General features: G+C 38.1%; 2 protein-coding genes across 3 annotated transcripts; one reads left to right on the plus strand and one right to left on the minus strand.

Moving 5' to 3' along the window:
* Positions 1-2,469: 2,469 nt before the first annotated feature.
* prodh2 (proline dehydrogenase 2) lies at positions 2,470-9,503 on the plus strand. 2 transcript variants are annotated; one of them, XM_079594656.1, is made up of 12 exons: positions 2,470-2,757; positions 2,875-3,355; positions 4,613-4,803; positions 5,378-5,504; positions 7,887-7,958; positions 8,043-8,123; positions 8,212-8,355; positions 8,445-8,611; positions 8,742-8,768; positions 8,943-9,053; positions 9,142-9,230; positions 9,305-9,503. In XM_079594656.1, exons 2-12 carry the CDS (start codon positions 3,113-3,115, stop codon positions 9,484-9,486), a joined length of 1,434 nt encoding a protein of 477 aa, XP_079450782.1. In that variant the 5' UTR covers positions 2,470-2,757; positions 2,875-3,112; the 3' UTR covers positions 9,487-9,503. The 2 variants fall into 2 exon arrangements, with proteins under 2 accessions (XP_079450782.1, XP_079450783.1); XM_079594657.1 differs by lacking the exon at positions 8,742-8,768.
* A 1,973-nt stretch (positions 9,504-11,476) lies between these two features.
* Positions 11,477-17,092, minus strand: tbx6 (T-box transcription factor 6). Its single transcript, XM_079594655.1, has 8 exons — positions 17,007-17,092; positions 15,828-16,035; positions 15,159-15,426; positions 14,370-14,513; positions 14,163-14,233; positions 13,974-14,035; positions 13,538-13,799; positions 11,477-13,456 (listed from the first exon to the last, which is right to left on the minus strand). Exons 1-8 carry the CDS (start codon positions 17,074-17,076, stop codon positions 11,803-11,805), a joined length of 2,739 nt encoding a protein of 912 aa, XP_079450781.1. The 5' UTR covers positions 17,077-17,092; the 3' UTR covers positions 11,477-11,802.
* Between the last annotated feature and the right edge of the window lie 2,973 nt (positions 17,093-20,065).

Below are 20,065 nucleotides of genomic sequence, written 5' to 3' on the forward strand. Positions count from 1 at the left end.
CAGGCCTTGTGGGAAATCTGTTCTGAAAGCAGGTGTTCAAACAAACACGTGTACTGTGTATAACACTGTCCCACACAAAATCCACAGACCTTCAGTCGTCTACAAGTTCTTGACATATAGAAACATTTACTAAATGTCAAGCCATGTGATAAACCATTTTAAGCCGTAAGCACAGTGACTACTAAACTAAATATTACTAATGGAACACATCTACGGTCAAATGCATTCACTGCACAGAAGAAGACGTCAGTAAAACAATACTTGTAGACAATGCTTCCAACTTGTTACAGAAAATTTGAGTAAAGGCGTATTAATATATTGCCGGTAAAACAGAGAGAGGATTGATGTTAGTCACATTGCATTTAATACCTCTGCAGCTGGTTTTCTGAATGTTTTAATTTAAGGTTGTTTGGAGTTAATTTTTGTCTCTTGTTTGTAAGTATCGACTGTTCAGGACAAAGTCTAGAGTCTTGTCCAACACATCCCTCTTCTTCCCAAGATCCAAGGTCTGTCTGACATCTGCTCGGTTCCCTTGCTTCTCGTTTCTGCTGTATTTTTTTAACATCTCTTTCTTTTTTTATATATATCCTAATAATTCTGCAGTTGTTAATTAGGGCCCAAGCCCTGAAAGGGCGCAGAGCCCTATTGTTCTTCTAAGGGTTTTTTGTTCTTCTTCTTCTTCTTCTTCTTCTTCTTCTTTATAATAATTTTTTTTTCAAGGTTTTTGCCACTTTTGGGGGCCTTAACGTGCTCAAAAACTCTTGAAACTTTGCACACTGGTCAGAACCTGCGGCCATTAGAGCCGGACTGAAGCTGGTACCCGGGCGTGGCAGGGGGGCTCGACAGCGCCCCCTGTAACGGGGTCCGAAAACTTGGTCCATAAATCAAACACGCTTGCATGAAATAATATGAAACTCGGTACACTTATAGATCTCATCGGTTCATATATCCTTCATGCTCTGACTTTTTACCCCAGCCCAACAGGAAGTCGGCTATTTGGCGTAGTTTAAAAAACACATGCAATGGAATTTAAAATACTCCTCCTAGACGATTCAACCAATCACCACGAAACTCGGTGTGCATGAAGTCAAGACATTGAGGATGAAAAGTTGCGAGGGGATTTTTGATATCTCGAACGGTTTGGCCGTGGCGAGGAAACGAATTTATGGCGAATATTGGAAACAGGAAGTGTGTTATAACATCCTCATACATTAACTGATCTTGATGAAACTTCAGCAGTGTGTTCGCTGTAAGAGGCCGATCACATGGATGTGACTATTGTGAGTCAAAGTTATAGCGCCACCAACTGGCAGCAGGAAGTGTGTCACTTTCGAAATGCTTTGAAATCACCCTCTTATTTTTACCCGATTTGCTTCAAACTTCATCTGTATAATGTAAACACACGACAGATGTAGACCTGTGAAAGGATTATTGATATCTTTAATACTGTCGCCATGGCAACGCTTTAAACTTTTATATTCTTTTTGGATGCATTTGAGGCTCTTAACATGCTTCAAATTGCATGAAACTCAACAAGCATTTGACATTTATTGTGTAATAGACATGTGCGAAGTTTCAGAAACGGGCGTGGTAAGGGGCTCAGTAGCGCCACCTTTAGTCAAAAATGGGGTATTAGTTTTACCTACAGTAACCAAACTCGGTACGTATATTCTTCTCTTCGATCCGGACAACTTTCTAATTTACAGTCATTAGCTCCGACCAACAGGAAGTCAGATATTTTGGTTTGAATGTGTACTGTTTGGAGCATTTTCCTTCTGCCCCTCTGTGTGTGTGTGTGTGTGTGTGTGTGTGAGGAGGGGGGCTAGTTTAGTTTAACCCTTTCTCTGCTGTGTGCAAAATCTCTGGCACTTTTGAGGGCCTTAACGTGCTCGAAAACTCTTGAAATTTTGCACACAGGTCAGAACCCGCGGCCATTAGGGCCAGGCTGAAGCTGGTACCCGGGCGTGGCAGGGGGGCTCGACAGCGCCCCCTGGAATGGGATTCGAACACTTGTCCGTATATCAAACACGCTTGCATGAATTAATATGAAACTCGGTACACTTATAGATTTAATCGGGCCGAACAACTTTCCCTGGGTCAAGTTTTACGCCAGCCCAACAGGAAGTCGGCTATTACGGGTTGATTGGAGAACGCTTGCTCTCGCATTTGAAACACTTCTCCTAGAGAATTCATCCGATGACCACGAAACTCGGTCAGCATGAAGTCAAGACATGGAAGATGATAAATTGCCAGGGGATTTTTGATATCTCGAACGGTTTGGCCGTGGCGAGGAAACAAATTTATGATTAAAAAAGGATGCATAAAGTGTGTTATAACTTAGTTATAGTTTTACCTACAGTTACAAAACTCAGCGTGTATATTTCACTTTGTTGTAGCATCACTGCGTTTTCAAAATATGAGTTACCTATGCTGTGTCTTCAAAGTGGTTATTAACCAGTAACTATCAGTGTGGTTCCAAATCCAGTGTATCAAACTTGATTTAAAACTTCTTAAACTTCTCAAACATTTAAAGAGTAGCTATTGATTTTGTCATATATCAGAAAGTTAGGGCACAAAGTATCTGCCCCTCAATCTTAATGTCCCAAAGTTCAGACGGCACATCAGTCATTAACCAGCATGCCTAAAACGAGCCTCCCCTCTCTCTGCCCCTTTCATTTGCTCTCGTCATATCTGTTTATTTGCTCTGGAAAATTGCACAGAACTTGCATATGTTCATCTTGACGTCCATAATAACAGGTGAGAGAAGTCATTTTCAAAATTTCCTGATAATTTCAATCTTTTCACCCCAGTTCTCCTGGACTTGGGCACTAAAGGGAATATGTTCTGTTCTTTCCCATGTGTGTATGCTTACAGGAGTCACTGATGTTTGGTCTGTCTGTGGAAACCAACTGGTATTGGTCTGTATAGGTAGATGTGGTTGTGTGCAGGCATGTATACAATAACACAGTTTATTAACTGAATGAGCATTGAAATTGCACAATATTAAAGGATTTCTGAAAGAACGGCACATTCTGCAACTCCTGTGCACGGATCAATAAGTTTCATTAAAAACCCTCTCTTAGTATCTTTATTAATTGTCAGAGCGGTGGAGATGTGTTCTCTTCTCCGGCCTCCGGTGTTCAGTCGTCTGGTGTCTGTGCGGCTCAAGAGTGTGGCCGCCCCGCAGGCCCTGACGGCCAAGCATGATCTCGACCTCTGTAAGCCCTCGTCTCCTGGCCTTCTGACCTTTGAGGATCCTCAAGCATTCAGGGTGAAGAGTTCCTGGGAGCTGATCCGAGCCCTCGGCGTCTTCAGGCTTTGCTCGTTCCCTGTGCTGGTTAACAACTGTGGTAAGGTGAGGACATCAGCAACATCTATAGATCCGTGTGTTGTTACCACTAATGAAACAAACTTACTGAATCAATGTGAACCTGTGAAGTCACCACTCATAATCACTAACTAAATCTAGTTTATTTGCACAGCACATTTCACAATATATACAGGTGAAACTCGAAAAATTCAAAAATCGTGCAAAAGTTCAACTTAAAACTGGTGAAACTAATATATTATATAGACTCATTACATGCAAAGTGAGATATTTCAAGCCTTTATTTGTCATAATTTTGATGATTATGGCTTACAGCTTATGAAAACCTTTTCACAATATTCAAATTTTGAATTTGAATTTTAAAATGATAACAAATAAAGGCTTGAAATATCTCACTTTGCATGTAATGAGTCTATATAATATATTAGTTTCACATTTTAAGTTAAATTATTGAAATAAATTATTTTTTTGCACGATATTCTAATTTTTCGAGTTTCACCTGTATATATTGTGAAATGTGCTGTGCAATAAACTAGATTTAGTAGTTTCTAAGTAGCTTCACAGAATGATTGTCAAATTAATGTACATATGGCAATAATATGCAGCTACAGATGGTACTCAACCAGAATGCATTTTTTGCTGCCATGGGTGCCGGATAAGATAATACAAGTTATGTGGTTAGTAAACATCATGTATATAGTTAATAATGAACAATGTTAGGCAATGATTACAATAAAAGGATGATATTTGACAGTTTTGTATGTTGACCTGAAAAGCTGGACTCATCAGAAGTCTTCACGATAGTTGGTGCAATCTGTACTAACTTTGGGATGCCATTTTAGGCCAAATATGATCATTTCATAATTGTAGTACAAGTTTATGAGAAGCATTATGTGAACGCTTGGCTAAAGAGTTGTCTTTAGTCTGGGTTTATATAGAGTGTGTCTGAGCCCCACACATTTTCAATAAGGCTATTCCACAGTTTAGGAGCCAATAACTCCCTCGGGTGCAAGAGATCTAATGTTTGTGTAATTTTATTATTATCTTGTTTAATTGCAATCAGATTTTTTTTCTCAGTCCTGCTCCTGTCGTAAACTGTTTGTTCTCACTATTCGGGTAACAGACACAGTCTAGTCTATAGAATGGACTAGGCTATGCCAAATATGATTTAAGTGGTTAGAATATGTTATCATAATAATTGATGTTTAAAATGTTACTCATAAAGAGGATGGTCCATGGACAGCATCTATGGTAACATTTCTCGTCATCTCTTGTCTAATAAAGCTAATGAGCTTTACTCGGACGGTTTTGGGTACGCGAGGTTTCTCCATGGTCGTACGCCCATCCGTGTACGCTCAGTTTGTTGCCGGGGAAACGGAAGGTGAGATCGCAGACTCCATGCAGAAGATGAGCTCGCTGGGGCTCCACCCCATGTTAGCCGTCCCCATTGAAGAGGACCTAGGAGAGAGCACTGGGTAAGATTTTGCCATAAAAATATAACCTCACTTTAATAAGTCAGACAGCATTGAGTGGATCAAGTGCATTGTTGCCTCTATGAGTGCATATTTTTGTAAACACAAAACATAGATCATCATTCAATGTATATAAAAAATAAATTCCACCTTGAATTTTTTGCACAAATTAATTTGTTCACAAGATGGCAACACTGCCCTGGCCCTTTGCTCCCGGCTTTACACATGCTGAGTATTCGTGTAAAAACCGAAGCATACTTGGGGCTTTACTGAACTCAGATGATGAGCTGCACCACATGGCCCAGTGAGCCCAGATATGCAGCTGCACCATGAGACCCACTAAGCCCCGAGGCTGAGCTGCATCACGGGACCCAGTGAGCCTGCACTTGAAGCTCCGCATTATAAATTTATCAGGCTTTTTTGCCCTATATTGTACCAATAACTTTTTAGGTGAATTTGCAGTGATGCGATATAGTTTGCAATATAGTTTATAGTTTGATTTATTGAGTGGTGGGATTGTAAAACATTTAATTCTCAGCGAGTTTGACTTTGATCATGGCACACATTATATCTACAGAGAACAGCGATATGAAGACAACCTGGCTGCCATGCTGGATTGTGTCCTGATGTCTTACGTTAATGGCTGGAGTAAAAATCCCATGATGCAGCTGAAGATCACAGCACTAGTCAGCCCTGAGCTGTGTGTGGGTGTTTCCTCTCATCCCAATATAAAGATTCATTCTTATCAGTTGAGATTAACAAAGATTAAGGTTCTTTAATTAAGGTTAAAGGATAATTCCGGTATTTAACACCTTGAGTCTATATTGTAGTTTGTTTTGGATGAACGAGTGGTGGACAACATTTTTTTGACAATGGTTCCTCTCTCGAGTTTTTGACTATAAAAGAATTGGCCATGGAACCATTTAACATTGGAGTCAATGGGCATGTCTGAAAATGTCATTAAAACAGCCAATAATGTTTGTTTACAAAACTGTTAAACTCCCCGAGTGGTTAGTGGTGTTAGTTGATGTTCCAGAAACAAAAAGTGTTGCGAAATACAGTTTCTGTCGTGTTTTATTCGTCATTTTGTAAAATCCCATTGAATTCTGTTGAAGGACTGAGTGCTCGTTAATATAAATGCGCTACCGGAAACGGAAAGGGGGCTGTTTACATTTGGTCGATGTAGTTTTTTTGCTCGCTTCCGTTTCTCATAAGGCTAGCGAGCAGAGCAACTGTGCTCCGGGAGAGTAAGCCAAATAAACAAACAAAACCTTGAAAATATTGAAAGACGTGACCACTGACCAGTGCAATATGAAGTTGAACTCGACTGTGACCGTGAGTGTCCCGCGAGACATAAACATCGGTTATCGCCATCAAGTGGTCGGGAGTGTGCTAACGCTTCAGATTCAAATATTGAGCGGAAGTTACACAGTTGTGAAGTGTCTGAAAAAATAGTTCCACTATAGCAAAATAAACGGATTGGAATCATACATTGCGACGATATATTGTTTATAATCATCAACGAACACCAATAACCACTCGGTGAGTTTAACAGTTTTGTAAACGAACATTATTGGCTGTTTTAATGACATTTTCGGACATGCACATTGACTCCAATGTTAAATGGGTCCATGGCCAATTCTATTATAGTCAAAAACTCGAGAGAGGAACCATTGTCAAAAAAATGTTGTCCACCACTCTTGTTCATCCAAAACAAACTACAATATAGACTCAAGGTGTTAAATACCGGAATTATCCTTTAAGGTTCTTTGTCTGGTACACAACTAATCAAAAGTTTGGAATATTTAAGTTTTTTCTTTAATGTTTTTGAAAGAAGTTTCTTATCCCCTTATATTGGCCACGGCCATTACGTATTTAAAACAGTAATATCCTATACTAAACCTAAACTAATCTTGACAAACTATATATCATTTGAAAGCTTACAATCTCTATACATATTTGGACTGATTTTCAAAATAAATTACAGAGGAGCCATAATTTATCAATATGCAACAAGAATATTTTCATACTCCTAAGGCATGTTCAGACCTTTATTTTGAAATATGAACATGAAAAATCATAAAAGAATGGTAGAAACCTTAGTTTGTTTTCATGCCAAGAGTTAAAAAGATAGCATCCATTCAATTCTTTTAGAAAAAAAGGTTTGAAAATGTTTTAATATTTAGAAAAAAAGAATAGATTCAGCATTTGTGATGTGGCAGCGAGCTATAATGCACATACTTGATCTTTTGTGTTTCTTAGAGGTTGAATTCATTTCAAAATCTGCCAAACTTCCAATACTACTTCTGAATAGGTTGTCTACTTCATAAATTGTATGAACATTTTAAAAATAATGGTTCAGATCAGTCAAACAACATATGGAAATGGAGGCACCATTATGTGGGCAGTAATGTCAACTAGTGGAGAAGTGTGGTACTGCGCCCAAACTAAATCTCACTGAAAGCTTAAGTTATTTCAAGAGATATCAACCTAAAATTTCAAACACAACTTGTTCAGATTTTTGGCTTTGATTTTTTAGCATTTTTAGAGTCCACCAGGTTTTGAAAATATATATTAAATATAAAATATGAATAATTAAAATTTGAACATTGTACATTTTCATAAACTCAAACTTCTATAACTTTTTTCCTTTTAACTTTCTTTTTTATGTCTACAAAATCAGCCAAATGTCTTCTTTAAAACAAGACCAATCGTACATCTATATTCCAAAGCATTCTTGAATTACAACCATTTAAGTTCGGCATGAGCATGTCTATTAAAAAAGGGGGGTGTCGCTTAAGGGGTTAAGCTCACCAAGGCTGCATTCATTTAATAAATAAATAAACAGTAACAACAGTAGTAATTTGAAATACTATAACATTTGAAAATAACTGTTTTCTATATGAATATATTTTAAAATGTACTTGTGATGCAAAGCTGATTTTTCAGCATCATTACTCCAGTCTTCGGTGTCCCATGATCCTTCAGAAATCATTCTAATACGCTGATTTGATGCCCAAATAACATTTATTTTGATTAGAAATTGCTAGCAGTATTAGTAGGCTAACTATATAAACCCTGTTCAGGTTAAGCTGACTTCTCTGCTGAAGACAGAACAGTATGATCTGAACGTGCTTGTGAGAGCCATGGAGGGAGAGGTACAGTCGCACACCACAAGCTTACTATAATCTGCTATTTATGTCATTCTTATTGCTTTAGATGGTTTTCTTTTTCACCGATAGGAAGTCGTGTTTCCTGGTCTGACTGAGGGTGAAAACACACACTTACTATTCAGCCTTCAGAGACTCAACAAAATAGGAGAGGTACCAAAATGTAAACGCACAAGTTAACAACATGTTAAAGCTAAAAGAAAGATGATGCTGGGAATGACTGAACAAACGCTGTGTTTAGGCAAGTGTTGATAAAGTCCGTGTCCTGGTGGATGCTGAGTACACTTACATGAATCCTGCCCTGTCACTCATCACCATGGCTATGATGAAGAAGTTCAATCAGCAAAGCGCCTGGATCTGGAACACATATCAGTGCTACCTTAAGGTTGCCACGAACCTTCATTATTTAGTGGTCATTAAAAAAAAAAAAAATCTATCATGGCTTTACAGATATACTTGTTTCTTCACATACAGGAATCCAAGAATCTATTACTTGATGCCATTCAGACATCCATTGATCAGAGTTTCTGTATTGGGGTTAAACTCGTCAGAGGTGCTTACATGGACAAAGAGAGAAAACTAGCCCAAAAAGAAGGGCGAACAGATCCAATTCATGAATCATGGGAGCTCACTAATGACAGGTGATTCTTTGACTCCAAATGCCATTAAAAATGGAAAAAAGTTATCATTGAGAATTTTCAATGGGTATAAATAACCTGGAAATATATGACTGATTTACTGGTGTGAAACTGTCCTGACATTTTTTCACAGTGATTTTTTGGATCCATATTACTCTTTGTGAGTGCACTAATATTTATAAATAAAAATGTATAAATTAATTGCCAACAATAAAAAAATAAATGATAGGCTACAATTACTTTTTCCCCTTGCAATTTGTGTTTTGCAAGTGTTGTAAGTCCTTTTAGGGACTTCTTTTTTTAAAATGTCTTTAATTTTTTTTGTTATTTGCAGTTATAATGGATGTCTGGAGATCATGCTGAACCTCATTTCAGAGAAACCTGAACGCTATATGATTATTGTGGCCACTCACAATGAAGAATCGGTGAGACGGGCAGTGACACGGTACACCTTCATAAATCGGTCATTCCACTGACAAGTCATTATCAGCATTGTAAAGAAGACCAGTGTTTATTTGTGTGTTGTGTTTCAGGATGGACGAGTTGGGGCTTCACAGAGATGGAAACTCTGTCTGTTTTGGTCAGTTGCTGGGCATGTGTGACCATGTCTCTCTTACTCTAGGTGAGTCTCATTTTATTCAGTAGCTTTCCTTGCCTGAACCCCGGTCAACCCTCACATTCATCTTCTCTTCTCAGCCCAGCATGGTTTCTCAGTGTACAAGTCAGTGCCGTACGGCTCAGTGGACGACACACTGCCATATCTGGTGCGGAGGGCTCAGGAGAACCGCACTGTGCTCCAGGGAATCCGTAAGGAAAGAGATCTACTCAGACAGGAGCTCCGGCGCAGACTCAAAGAAAAGATCACAGGGGCCAGATAGAGAGAGAGAGAGAGGGAGAGAGAGAGGGAGAGAGAGAAATCAGGGTAAAGGGCAAGTGGCAAAAGACTTTCAAAACATCTTAACTCGACTGATTGCCATGCGTTTGACACATTAGCCTTTGAAAGTCCTTCTAGGAGATAAAATAGTGCCTTCTAGTGGACATTTATGATGATTTAGAATTGAAGTGAGCATGAAATCAAAATTGTCACTTTCTTAATGCATGTTTCTGTTCTTAATATATATAATTTAGGGCTGTAACGATTAATCGCGATTAATCGAAAACCAAAATAAAAGTTTGTGTTTACATAATAAATGTGTGTGTATTGTGTATAATTATTTTGTATATATAAATACACACACATGCATGTATATATTTAATAAAAATGTGTTATTTATATATAAAATAGTTATATTCATATATAATATAAATCATATAAAAATATATATGCAGTATATAAATGCAAATATTTCTCAAATAAATACATGCATGTGTGTGTATTAATATATACAAAATAATTATACACAATACACACACATATATTATGTAAACACAAACTTTTATTTTGGATTTCGATTAATCGCTACAGCCCTAATATAATTGCATTAGAATCAAAATGCACAATTATTATCAGTCCAAAATATTCCAAAGAAAAAAGTTTGCCTTTGTAACATATATTGCATTAAAATCCTCATCAGAAGCACATTATTCATCAGTGTGGACATTCAGTGTGTTTGCCGCGGTTGGCGGGTCACGAACAACAGTGTGAGACTCAAATAAAATATATTAAAATATATCAAACCACTTTCTAATATGTACTCAGTTGAAGTGTCTCTCTCAGCACCCTGTGCTTGAGTGTAGAGCTGTTTACCTAACCTTATTTTAAACCCTCTCTTTGTCTATCGCCAAATGGAAAAGGAGGAAAGAGAAATCAATGGAGGTGGGAAAATGAAGGAGGGGGTTGAGGTAATTATCACCTGGACTTTAATGACTGTTCCTGAGTTTCTAACGCACACCCACTCTCAACACCTGACCATGAGCAAATGTTGTGCAGAACTGGAATCAACCCTGAAGGCCAACTGACACCCAGAGCTGATGGTTAAACTAAACTACTGGAGAGATATGGATCGTTTTCACAGATTTGTTTTTATATTTAAATTATATTCTCACTTTCATGTTCTGTCACAATTTGAATGTGCAATACTTTTTAACTTTCTTTCTAAACTATCTGCGCCCAATTGCATGTAAGTAACTTATCAGTTGTGGTTGGCTGGCAAAAATGCAGCAGCCTTATCCACATTTTTTGTCAAGAGTTTCAGTTTCTTTATCTTACAATTTGAAGAATAGAGTATCTGCAAAAGCAAACTAACCTGTTAACGGTTTGCCTCATTCAAGTATTGGTCAGGAATTTGACCAATGAAATTAGATTTACTAAAATATATTTTTTTCATGACAGGAATAGGAGCACTTTTATGTTGTAATGTACACTGTAAAAAAATATTTTCATGATTTGTTATCACAACTTTTTATATTTTGTCAAATCAACTTCGATAACTAATGTGGTGAAGATAACATACTATTTTGAGTTTCTGTTTATTAAACCATTCTTCTTCATTGTATTAACTCAAATTTTCAATTACAACAAACTCAAAATTTTAAGGCAACAAGGTAACTTGCTTTTTTTAAGTTAAACCAACATTTTTTTTACAGTCTATGTTAATTAATGTGCATTGACTTTATACAGTATATGAACACTGGTTAGTGGAATATTAATATGCCTAGTTAATGTGATAACCCACATCTATGGTTACTTTGCTTGGACATCCAGGGGACAGGAAAGGTCTTGCAGCGTTCGTTTGCGGATGCAAACTTATTTCACATTTTGGTATGTAATTTTAATGCAATGACATTTAAACATTTAAACCTGACCACCATAGAACATAAGAAAACAAATAATTACAAAAAAATACAGTTAAACTCATTCAAACTTTATTTTGTAATTTAAGAATACAAATAGAAATAAGATCTAGAAATATACAGCTTTATTAAACTTCATCAAGCACTGGTTAGGATAAAATGTACTAAAAACCTTCTAACAATCCCATGAGCAGCGTAGTTATGATTTTCTTTTTCAACCATAAACACCAATAAGTTTTACATTTTAAACCACTACAATGTTTGGGATTGTCTCTTTTTGTCTCACATGGCCTCCAATGCAGTAAATAATGTGCAGTGCTTCCATCATCTTCCGAGCAAAGTCATTGACTGATGCAGTATCCTTGCAAACTTTGCCCTACATGTTATTTTTCTGTTTATCTTCAGAAAACTGCTCTTCCACCAATGTCAAAGTAGGGCCCCTGACCATGAGCATGAGCATGCTGTGGCTGTCTATAAATATGCCTGAGGGGTAAATGCAGGGAGGATCGAGGATCCTGGCAAAGACGGAGTGAGTAGGAAGGGAAAGGGTTATAAAGGGACGGGGGAGCAGGGGAGGAGAGTGAGGGATCAAAAGGAGGGAGCAAGGAAGGGTGCAGTACCATCTCTGGCAAGTAGGGGGCAGCAGAATTGAGCTGCGAGAAGGTGCCGATCTCAGTAGGAGCTACAGAAGGGTATGCGTTTGATGAGGTAGGACATTGTGGATGGTTTGAGATTTGAGGAAGTTGGGGATTTAATTGAGAGGTATTTGAGGTTTGGATTGGGTGAAAGGACTGGGAGGTGATTTGAGTGGGGTTTCCAACTTGGGGTTGAATATGAGGGAAGGAGGGATTAGGGTAGGACTGGGTAAAGGTAGATTGCATTTGGGCAGGGTTTGGGATCGTCTGGACACTATAGATTGAGTTAGATGAGGGCAGAGTCAGACTCTGAAGAGGATGTTGAGCAGATGGGATAGAAGTTGGGAAGGGGTAAGAAGTGTGAGATGATGTTGGTGCAGGATTTTGGAGAGGGCCAGGAGTAGTGTGTTTCGGCAGAGATGCAGGGAATGAGGTGACCGGGTATGCTGTGGTATGGTGCAGTGTGTTGGAAACCGACTGCATAGGGCTTTGATGGATAACATTGGTGGAAGGAAAGGAGAAGGATCCAGTTGAATAAATTGGGTTTGGAATTGTTGAAAAAGTGCACAGACCTGAGGATTGGGAAACTGGAAAGGAACAAGTTGTTGGAGTTTGAGCAGATCCAGGGGTACTCAAGTTGAGATTAGGGATCTGTTGAAAAGGGGGAAATGGGAAGACTGATTGGTTTGTCATAGAGTTAGGGGTGGACTGTGCTGCGGGAGGGAAGGGGAATGCAGTTGGCGTCGTATTTGAGTCGGAAGGGGTGGGAATTTGATTAGGGTTGCACTGCGACACCGGTTGGAAGGATAGGGCAGATTGGGGTAGACTTTGACATTGAGGGGATGTTGGATCTGGGTCGTTTGAGGACTGCACTGGAGGGAAGGGAAAGGCTGTTTGGGTTGGGTTTTGGATGGCAGGAGTTGTTTCATTGGATGAGCTCAATCCACCGTCGTCCACCTGATTTTGGCCAGGGTCAATAGTTAACCCAGAACCTTGACAAGAAGAGGGGGGGATAGATTGGAAAGGTGGATTTGTAGGTGTATGGGGACTTAGGTTGTCTTGGGATTGGTCTGTTGGAAGAATAGAGTGGTAGGATGACGAGGAGAGAAGGTGTGGAGAGGTGGAGTGAGAGATGGGAGGGTACGAAGAGCCTGGGGGAGAGGTCGTAGAGGAGGGCATAGTCGTAGAGGAATTTAGACCAGGATAGTCTGATGAAGGTAAAGAGGAATATGTGGACATAGAGGGTGGCGATGAAATTGTGGAGGGCTGGGGGAGCTCAAGGCCTGAGTTTTGTGTAGAGGACACCATTGAATAGATGGAAGGTGACTGATGCAACGGCACTGATGCATGTGATGAGGATCTGAGATGAGCAGTTGGGAAAGTTGATGTGTATCCAGGAAGGTCCATCAATTGACCAGACCTGTAACAAAAAGTAGACCATCTTTAACCCTGCTCAAAAACATTGAAAAAGTGTTTGATAGACATAAGCATATAGACTTACCCATCCATCAGTGTGTTGTTCACATTATTTTCAGGGGTTGTCTGTGGATGACTTTCCATTGAAGAGGGAATCTCAGAGGTCAAGAATGATTGTCCAAGGACAAGTGGTTGGTCAGAGACTGTCTGATCTGGGAGGGATGGTACGTCTGTGTGAAAACCTGAGTCTGTAATTGGGAGGGCAGAGTTTATAATGGAGAGGGCGGAGCTTGGGAGTTCCACTGATTGTGGGAGGAGCTCAGTGGAATCACACGGGTCACATGACTCTGAAAGAGGGAAGCAGGAAAGCAATATTTGAGAAACCAAGTACTTTTTTATCAAGTATTTTTTTTGTGAAGAGAACAGAATAAATCTCATGGATTTTTAATGTATTTCAGTTGTGTCTTGGTTTTGAAAGATTATAGATTCTGAAGTAAATAAAAATACATTATTATCCTCACCAATATCCAAAGATTCCTCTTGATTGCATGTAATTTTCCTCTTCAGCCTTGCATCTCTTTGTCTGAGGAAAACAACAGAAAAATATTCCACTCTCAGTCCGAATGTCTTAAGAAGTTTTTGTGTTTAAATGAGAAATGATGTGTACTAATAGTGAATTAATATTGGTGTGTAATTGGTGTTTAACTTACTTCTTGCAGTTCATGCCATTCTCTCTAAAGCCTTTCGCAAAAGGATTTGAGTTTATTTTCAGTTCAGTGATCTAGGAGAAAATGAGAAAAGAAAAAAAAAATCAAGAAAACAGTCTGGATTTATTTGTTTGTTAAATGTAAATATTTAGTTTTTCATTGTGTTAAAATGATTTGATCTTAATCTGAGAAATGTGTTTTTGCTTTCACCTTGTTGTTCTGGTATGCAGTGACCGTAATAAACTGTGTTTCTGGGAAGATGAAAGAGTGCTGGGCTCTTCCCCACATCAGCACATCACGGGCCTCGATCACATGCACTCGTGGCTGGTATCGATGTAGGGAATGGAGAATGATCTTTAGGAGAAAGAGCGTGGGAAATCACTGTTACAGTTGTGGTATTGCTGAGGCATTATGTTTTTCATAAAGTCATGATGCCCAAAACAAAACATAAATACCACTTTATAATTAGTTTTATTATTATGTCATGAACAAACATTTTAAAGTGCTAAACAGTTCAAATGTTAATATACAGTGGCTCAAGAAGAATTTGGGCACTAAAGTCACACAATATCAAACCACCAAATATACCATTTTATTAAAATGATAAAATAGATAAGGAGTTCAATAATGAATACAGAAACATTAGAAAACTCCAAACATTAGTGGCACGTTTAGTTTAAAAACATTAGTGACTGTCACTCAGAAAAGGGAAGTTAGATTTGAGAAAAGTCTTGCATTATTTGTTTCCTCTCACAAACCTGGTTTGATATCTGTTTAATATCGTATTATCCATACAATGAAATTTATTTGAATGTACAAATAGTTTTTGGAGCCACTGTATATTATAGAAAATGTCAAAAGTATTGTAACAAAGTATTCGGTTTCATATTACACTATTAAACACCTTTGAAAAGTTAGTTTTACCAAAATTGAAAATAGTAGTATAATAGAATCGATAACTTTATAGGGACAGGTATTGAAAGATGCCTTTTTACTCACATATCCTTGTGCGTCCAGAGTGTTATTGGTGAGTTTGGCCCGGTGGAAGGATATGCTTCGATTCTGCCAGTGTTCTCCAGTTGCAGGAGAGTCTGGGTGGATGAAGACGCGGTCTGGCAGCCGAGCCTCGGCGCCGCCGACCACCTGCCAGCTGCTGTCTTGGAAACGATAGCGAGAGGAATCAACAGGTACAATGTCTAAAAGAAGAATGTAACGCAGAGTTGGGTTCAGCCCTGACAGCTTCATTCGCAGCTGTGGAAACATTCTCCTGAGGAACAGAGAAGGATGAGAAAGGTTATGGCATTTTACCAAACTGACCAAATGTGTCGTAGTGACACTCGAAAAATGTATATTATATAGACTCATTACATGCTAAGTGAGATATTTCATGCCTTTATTTGTTATAATTTTGATGATTATGGCTTATAGCTTATGAAAACCTTTTCACAATATTCTAATTTTGAATTTGGGGTTTTCATAAGCTGTAAGCCATAATCATCAAAATTATAACAAATAAAGGCTTGAAATATCTCACTTTGCATGTAATGAGTCTATATAATATATTAGTTTCACCTTTTAAGTTGAATTACTGAAATAAATGAACTTTTGCACAATATTCAAAATTTTCGAGTTTCACCTGTTTTCTTTCCATACTCAAAATGTGCTCACCTGCCCTTCTTAGTGACAATCATCTCAGTGCCAACTGTGCTGAACTGCTTCCACAGTGACGCGTTCTCAAGCTCCATTTTGACATTGTCCTGTGGCGTCCCAGGAGTCTCCGTGGCAGGAGGAGGCTGCAGCAGCCGAGCGGGAAGCCCACGGGCCGCCATGTCACATGTAGTGGGATACAACGGCACATGCGCTGCGGGTTCACGGTCTAAAGGAGAGATGGGCAGACAGGAGGCAGAGGGTGATATCTGTATGTTAGAATTCAACATTTAAGATCCATTGCACAACAGGTTCTTTGTGGTGGAAAAAGGTTCTTTAGATTATTTACAGGAGAATAAAATGTTATTTTAGGAACTGTTCAGTAAAAGGTTTTTTGGGGATCCAAAAATGGTTCTTCTTTGGCGTCACTTATTTTGGAACCGGTTTTAAAGAGCTAGACGCAGAAGTCTCAACGTGTTAGATAATGGCTTGATGAGTGTTTTATCATACTGGAAATGTCTTACAAGTCTTCTAATGCACTGCTTATCTCTAGTACCATAGTGTCGGCCCACATCTGGCACCCGTGGAATCCACATGTGCCAGATGTGGCCCGGATCTGGGCCGACACCATGTTGCTGTATTCAACTATAAACCCTATTTTCACAGACAGGGTTTAGATTAAGCCAGGATTAGGCCTTAGTTCAATTAGGACATTTATAGCTTTTATAAACGTGCCTTGGAAAAAACTTTACTGGTGTGCATCTTGATTTTAAGATATCAGAGCAAGTTTCTTTCAGTTAAAGCTCAAACATGCATTTTAGTCTGGGACTATAGGCTTAAGTCTTGGGGTAAATATTTGAGACTTAATTATTATCAGCACTCTTAAAAATAAAGGTTATTTATTGGCATCTGCTTCCACGAAGAACCTTTAACATCCATATAATTTTCCTATGCACAAAAGGTTACACTAAGAAGAAAAAAAGGTCTCTTTTAAGAACTGTTTGGTGAACCCAAACCGGTTCTTCTATGGCATCGCTGTGAAAACCCCATTTTGCTGGATTGTTACTTGAACTGAAGTGCTCGACTCACTTTCTCCCATTAAATCTCTGCAAACACTCATACTAATTTAAATGCATGCACATTTCTGCTTTCTTCTATGATTTTTTTTCCCATTGCATTGAAAGATCTGCTCTCTCTCACCTCTATAATAGCAGTCGCTCAGTCTCTGGGGTCCCAGGGCCAAACTAGGGTACATCTCCACACCCAGCATGTTTCTCGACGTCCTTTTGTCCTTGCTTCACTTTTGAGTTTATCAGTATCAAATCAACACCTCGCTTATTGAGCTTTCATAATGGAGAAATACTGTTTCAAAGTCTTCTGCTGTCTTCGTTCGAGCCTCCGGTGACTCTTCCTTTCTGTATCTTGTCTTCTAATGCCCCTGCGTGTGTCTCCTCGTGTATTATATAGGTGAGCACACCTTCACACGTTTACCAAATGGTGGTGAGGTCTTCACACTTCATCCCTCTTCTGTTTCTTCAGGGTCCATCTTTTGGGCCCAGCACTTCTGGTCTTAACACAATGGCTAAATAAACACTAGTCTGTTTCTCATACACAAACACACACACACACACACACATTGCTTAGCACATCAAACCTAAAACATCAATGTAGTATTCCTGCTTCATCTGCTTCATTCAAAGTTAGTAGTTTCTACATTGAGTTGTGTGTGAATCGACTGGTATCTGTGATTCTGCATTGACGTTGTACTGGCCCACAGTCATAAATAATATTTTTTTAATAACTTAAATAGTTCTGATTGACAGTAATGGGATTAAATGTAGACGATCATTGAAGTCTTTCAATACTTAGATGTTGCTCTAGAGAAAAACAAATTGTCCCAAGGATGTATTCGAACGGCACTTTTTTTTTTTTTTTTTAAATTGCTTGTAAAAATATGAGCTATAACAGAGATAGTACAGTATGATTAAAAACAGTGAAATGGTAGAGATTTTTATTTAGTCATGGTACACTTTACAGTAAATTTGTTTTCAATTAATTCAGATTAGTTATGCAGTATCTATTATGCTATGAATATAAATAGTTTGTTTATTAATCTAGGTTAATGTTACTTTATGAATAGTTCACTTTAAATTCAAGTTCATTCATTATTTGCAAACTAATGTTAATTTATACAACTTGTTCAAATGTATAATATACATTTTTAACATTTTAACAATACATCTTCTATTGTTATGTATTTTAAAAATACATACATATTATGTAGAAATTAACTAACATAAACCTACATAACTGTTGTTTATTTTTATTTCATGGTATTATATTCTATATATATTATATTCTGTAAATATACATAATATATTTGTATAATATACATGTATATTAATGTAATGGAAAATGTATATTATATTAGTATATTGTGTTATGTTTTATATTATATTGTATTAATGTATTTTTGGTTATGATTTAAGAGTGAAGTGAGGTGGTCACAGCAGAATTTCGTCTTTCCTGAAGAACTAAGAGCTCATGGATTTAACTGCTGATGTCAGGTCCTTTTCCTCCCACAGTGAAAGAGGAAGGTCAAAATGAAAATGAAAGCCAAAACGTGTATGACGTAATGGCACAACCATATACGGACTGTCTGTACCACTACCGCTATCCATATACGGGTGTAACATTGACCGGATGAGGAGGACTGGATCTGTTGTTATGTAATGCTGAAAGGATTTGATATGCAGTTTAAGGTTGGCCTTTGACCTCCGCTCAGCTGGGGGTGAGGGTTGCAGGTGGAGGCGTATGACACAGTTTGGTCTTCTTACTGCAGTTTGGTCTCTAAAGTAAACACAGGGGGTTCAGACACCGCATCCAAATGTTATATTAACTGCTTTGGACGATGACACTCTTTAAACAAACCATTTTTACTAAACTGCCTTCATTCTTTAAAAAGATACAGTTCTTTACACACTAATATATTTAAAACCATATCATCCCGAAGAAACTTTTTTGTTTTTTGAGTTATTCCCGCCCTTTTGTTTTTAAATCTCTAACAAATCCTTTCAATCAACCTTCCTAATAATATACAGGCTGTCAACACACTCTCAACAGGTATTCTTGATATCTTTCTTGAAATGTGTGCGTATTTTAACTTTCATATTGTAAGTTTGGTTTCAAGCTTTCAAATTGTTTCGTATTTCGTAATTTAACAGAACATGTGAGCTCTGTTAAGTTGAGGAAATACTTCTCTCCACTAAGCATGTACATTAAATATTGAATTTATGATCCATATTGTAAGAGTTCACAATTATTACTTGGGTTTATGAATAAATATGCTTTGTCACAAAAAAACATTACCTAAATCTAAACACGTACACCTAAAAATAACGTTTTTTTATTGGAATATGGTTATATGAAGAACATTTAACATCCATCGAATCTTTCAATTGTACAAATGGTTCTTTAGATTATTAAAATGTTCTTCACATTAAGAAAAAGCAGAAGAACCCTAATCTGGTGATGTTTAGGTCCATTTTTCTAAGAGTGTACCCTAAAAAGGCATATTCTGAGTCTTAAACTCTGACAGATCCGGATCAGACTGCTTCAGCATTACTTCAGCTTGACACTGTTGTTGTAGTTGTTGTTTTTGTTGTCCGTTCACAGGCCCGTGATAAAGCAGGGCTGTGAGAGCGAGGGGAAGTGGAGGTGTGTGTCTCAGAGGGGGGTGGATGTCATTACTGTCCACAGTGTGTGTCCGTTGCAGAGTTTACAGGGACTGTAAGGCCTAATGGCAGCTAATGTGTTTATGAGTGCCCAGGTGTGTGTGTCTTTAAGCAACAGTAGCACAACTAGACTCGCCGTAACGAGGCCGTTTTAGTGTGAGGATAGTGAGTTGGACCATGTTTCAATCGGCTAACCGCGTTATTAAATAGCTGGGTTACACTTTATTTTAAGGTGCATTGTCACAGTGTAATTATATATTAAGTACTGAGTAATATTAAGCAACTATGTACATACTATAGGGTTAGGGTAGGATTAGGATTTGGTTGAGGGTTAGTTGCATGTAATTATGCATTAATTACTGTTATTGTAAGTATGTAACAAGGACACTGTAAAATAAAGTGTTACCTAAAGCTGCTGTACCTGTTAATTCCTACAATAGATTTCAGGAGGTCAATTTGACATAGATATGCAGCTTCACAATTCATATAAAGACTGTAAATTCACTCATAATTGTATATACACAC

The sequence above is a fragment of the Phoxinus phoxinus genome (assembly GCF_949152265.1).
Source record: "Phoxinus phoxinus genome assembly, chromosome: 21".
NCBI classification, from domain to species: Eukaryota; Metazoa; Chordata; class Actinopteri; order Cypriniformes; family Leuciscidae; genus Phoxinus; species Phoxinus phoxinus.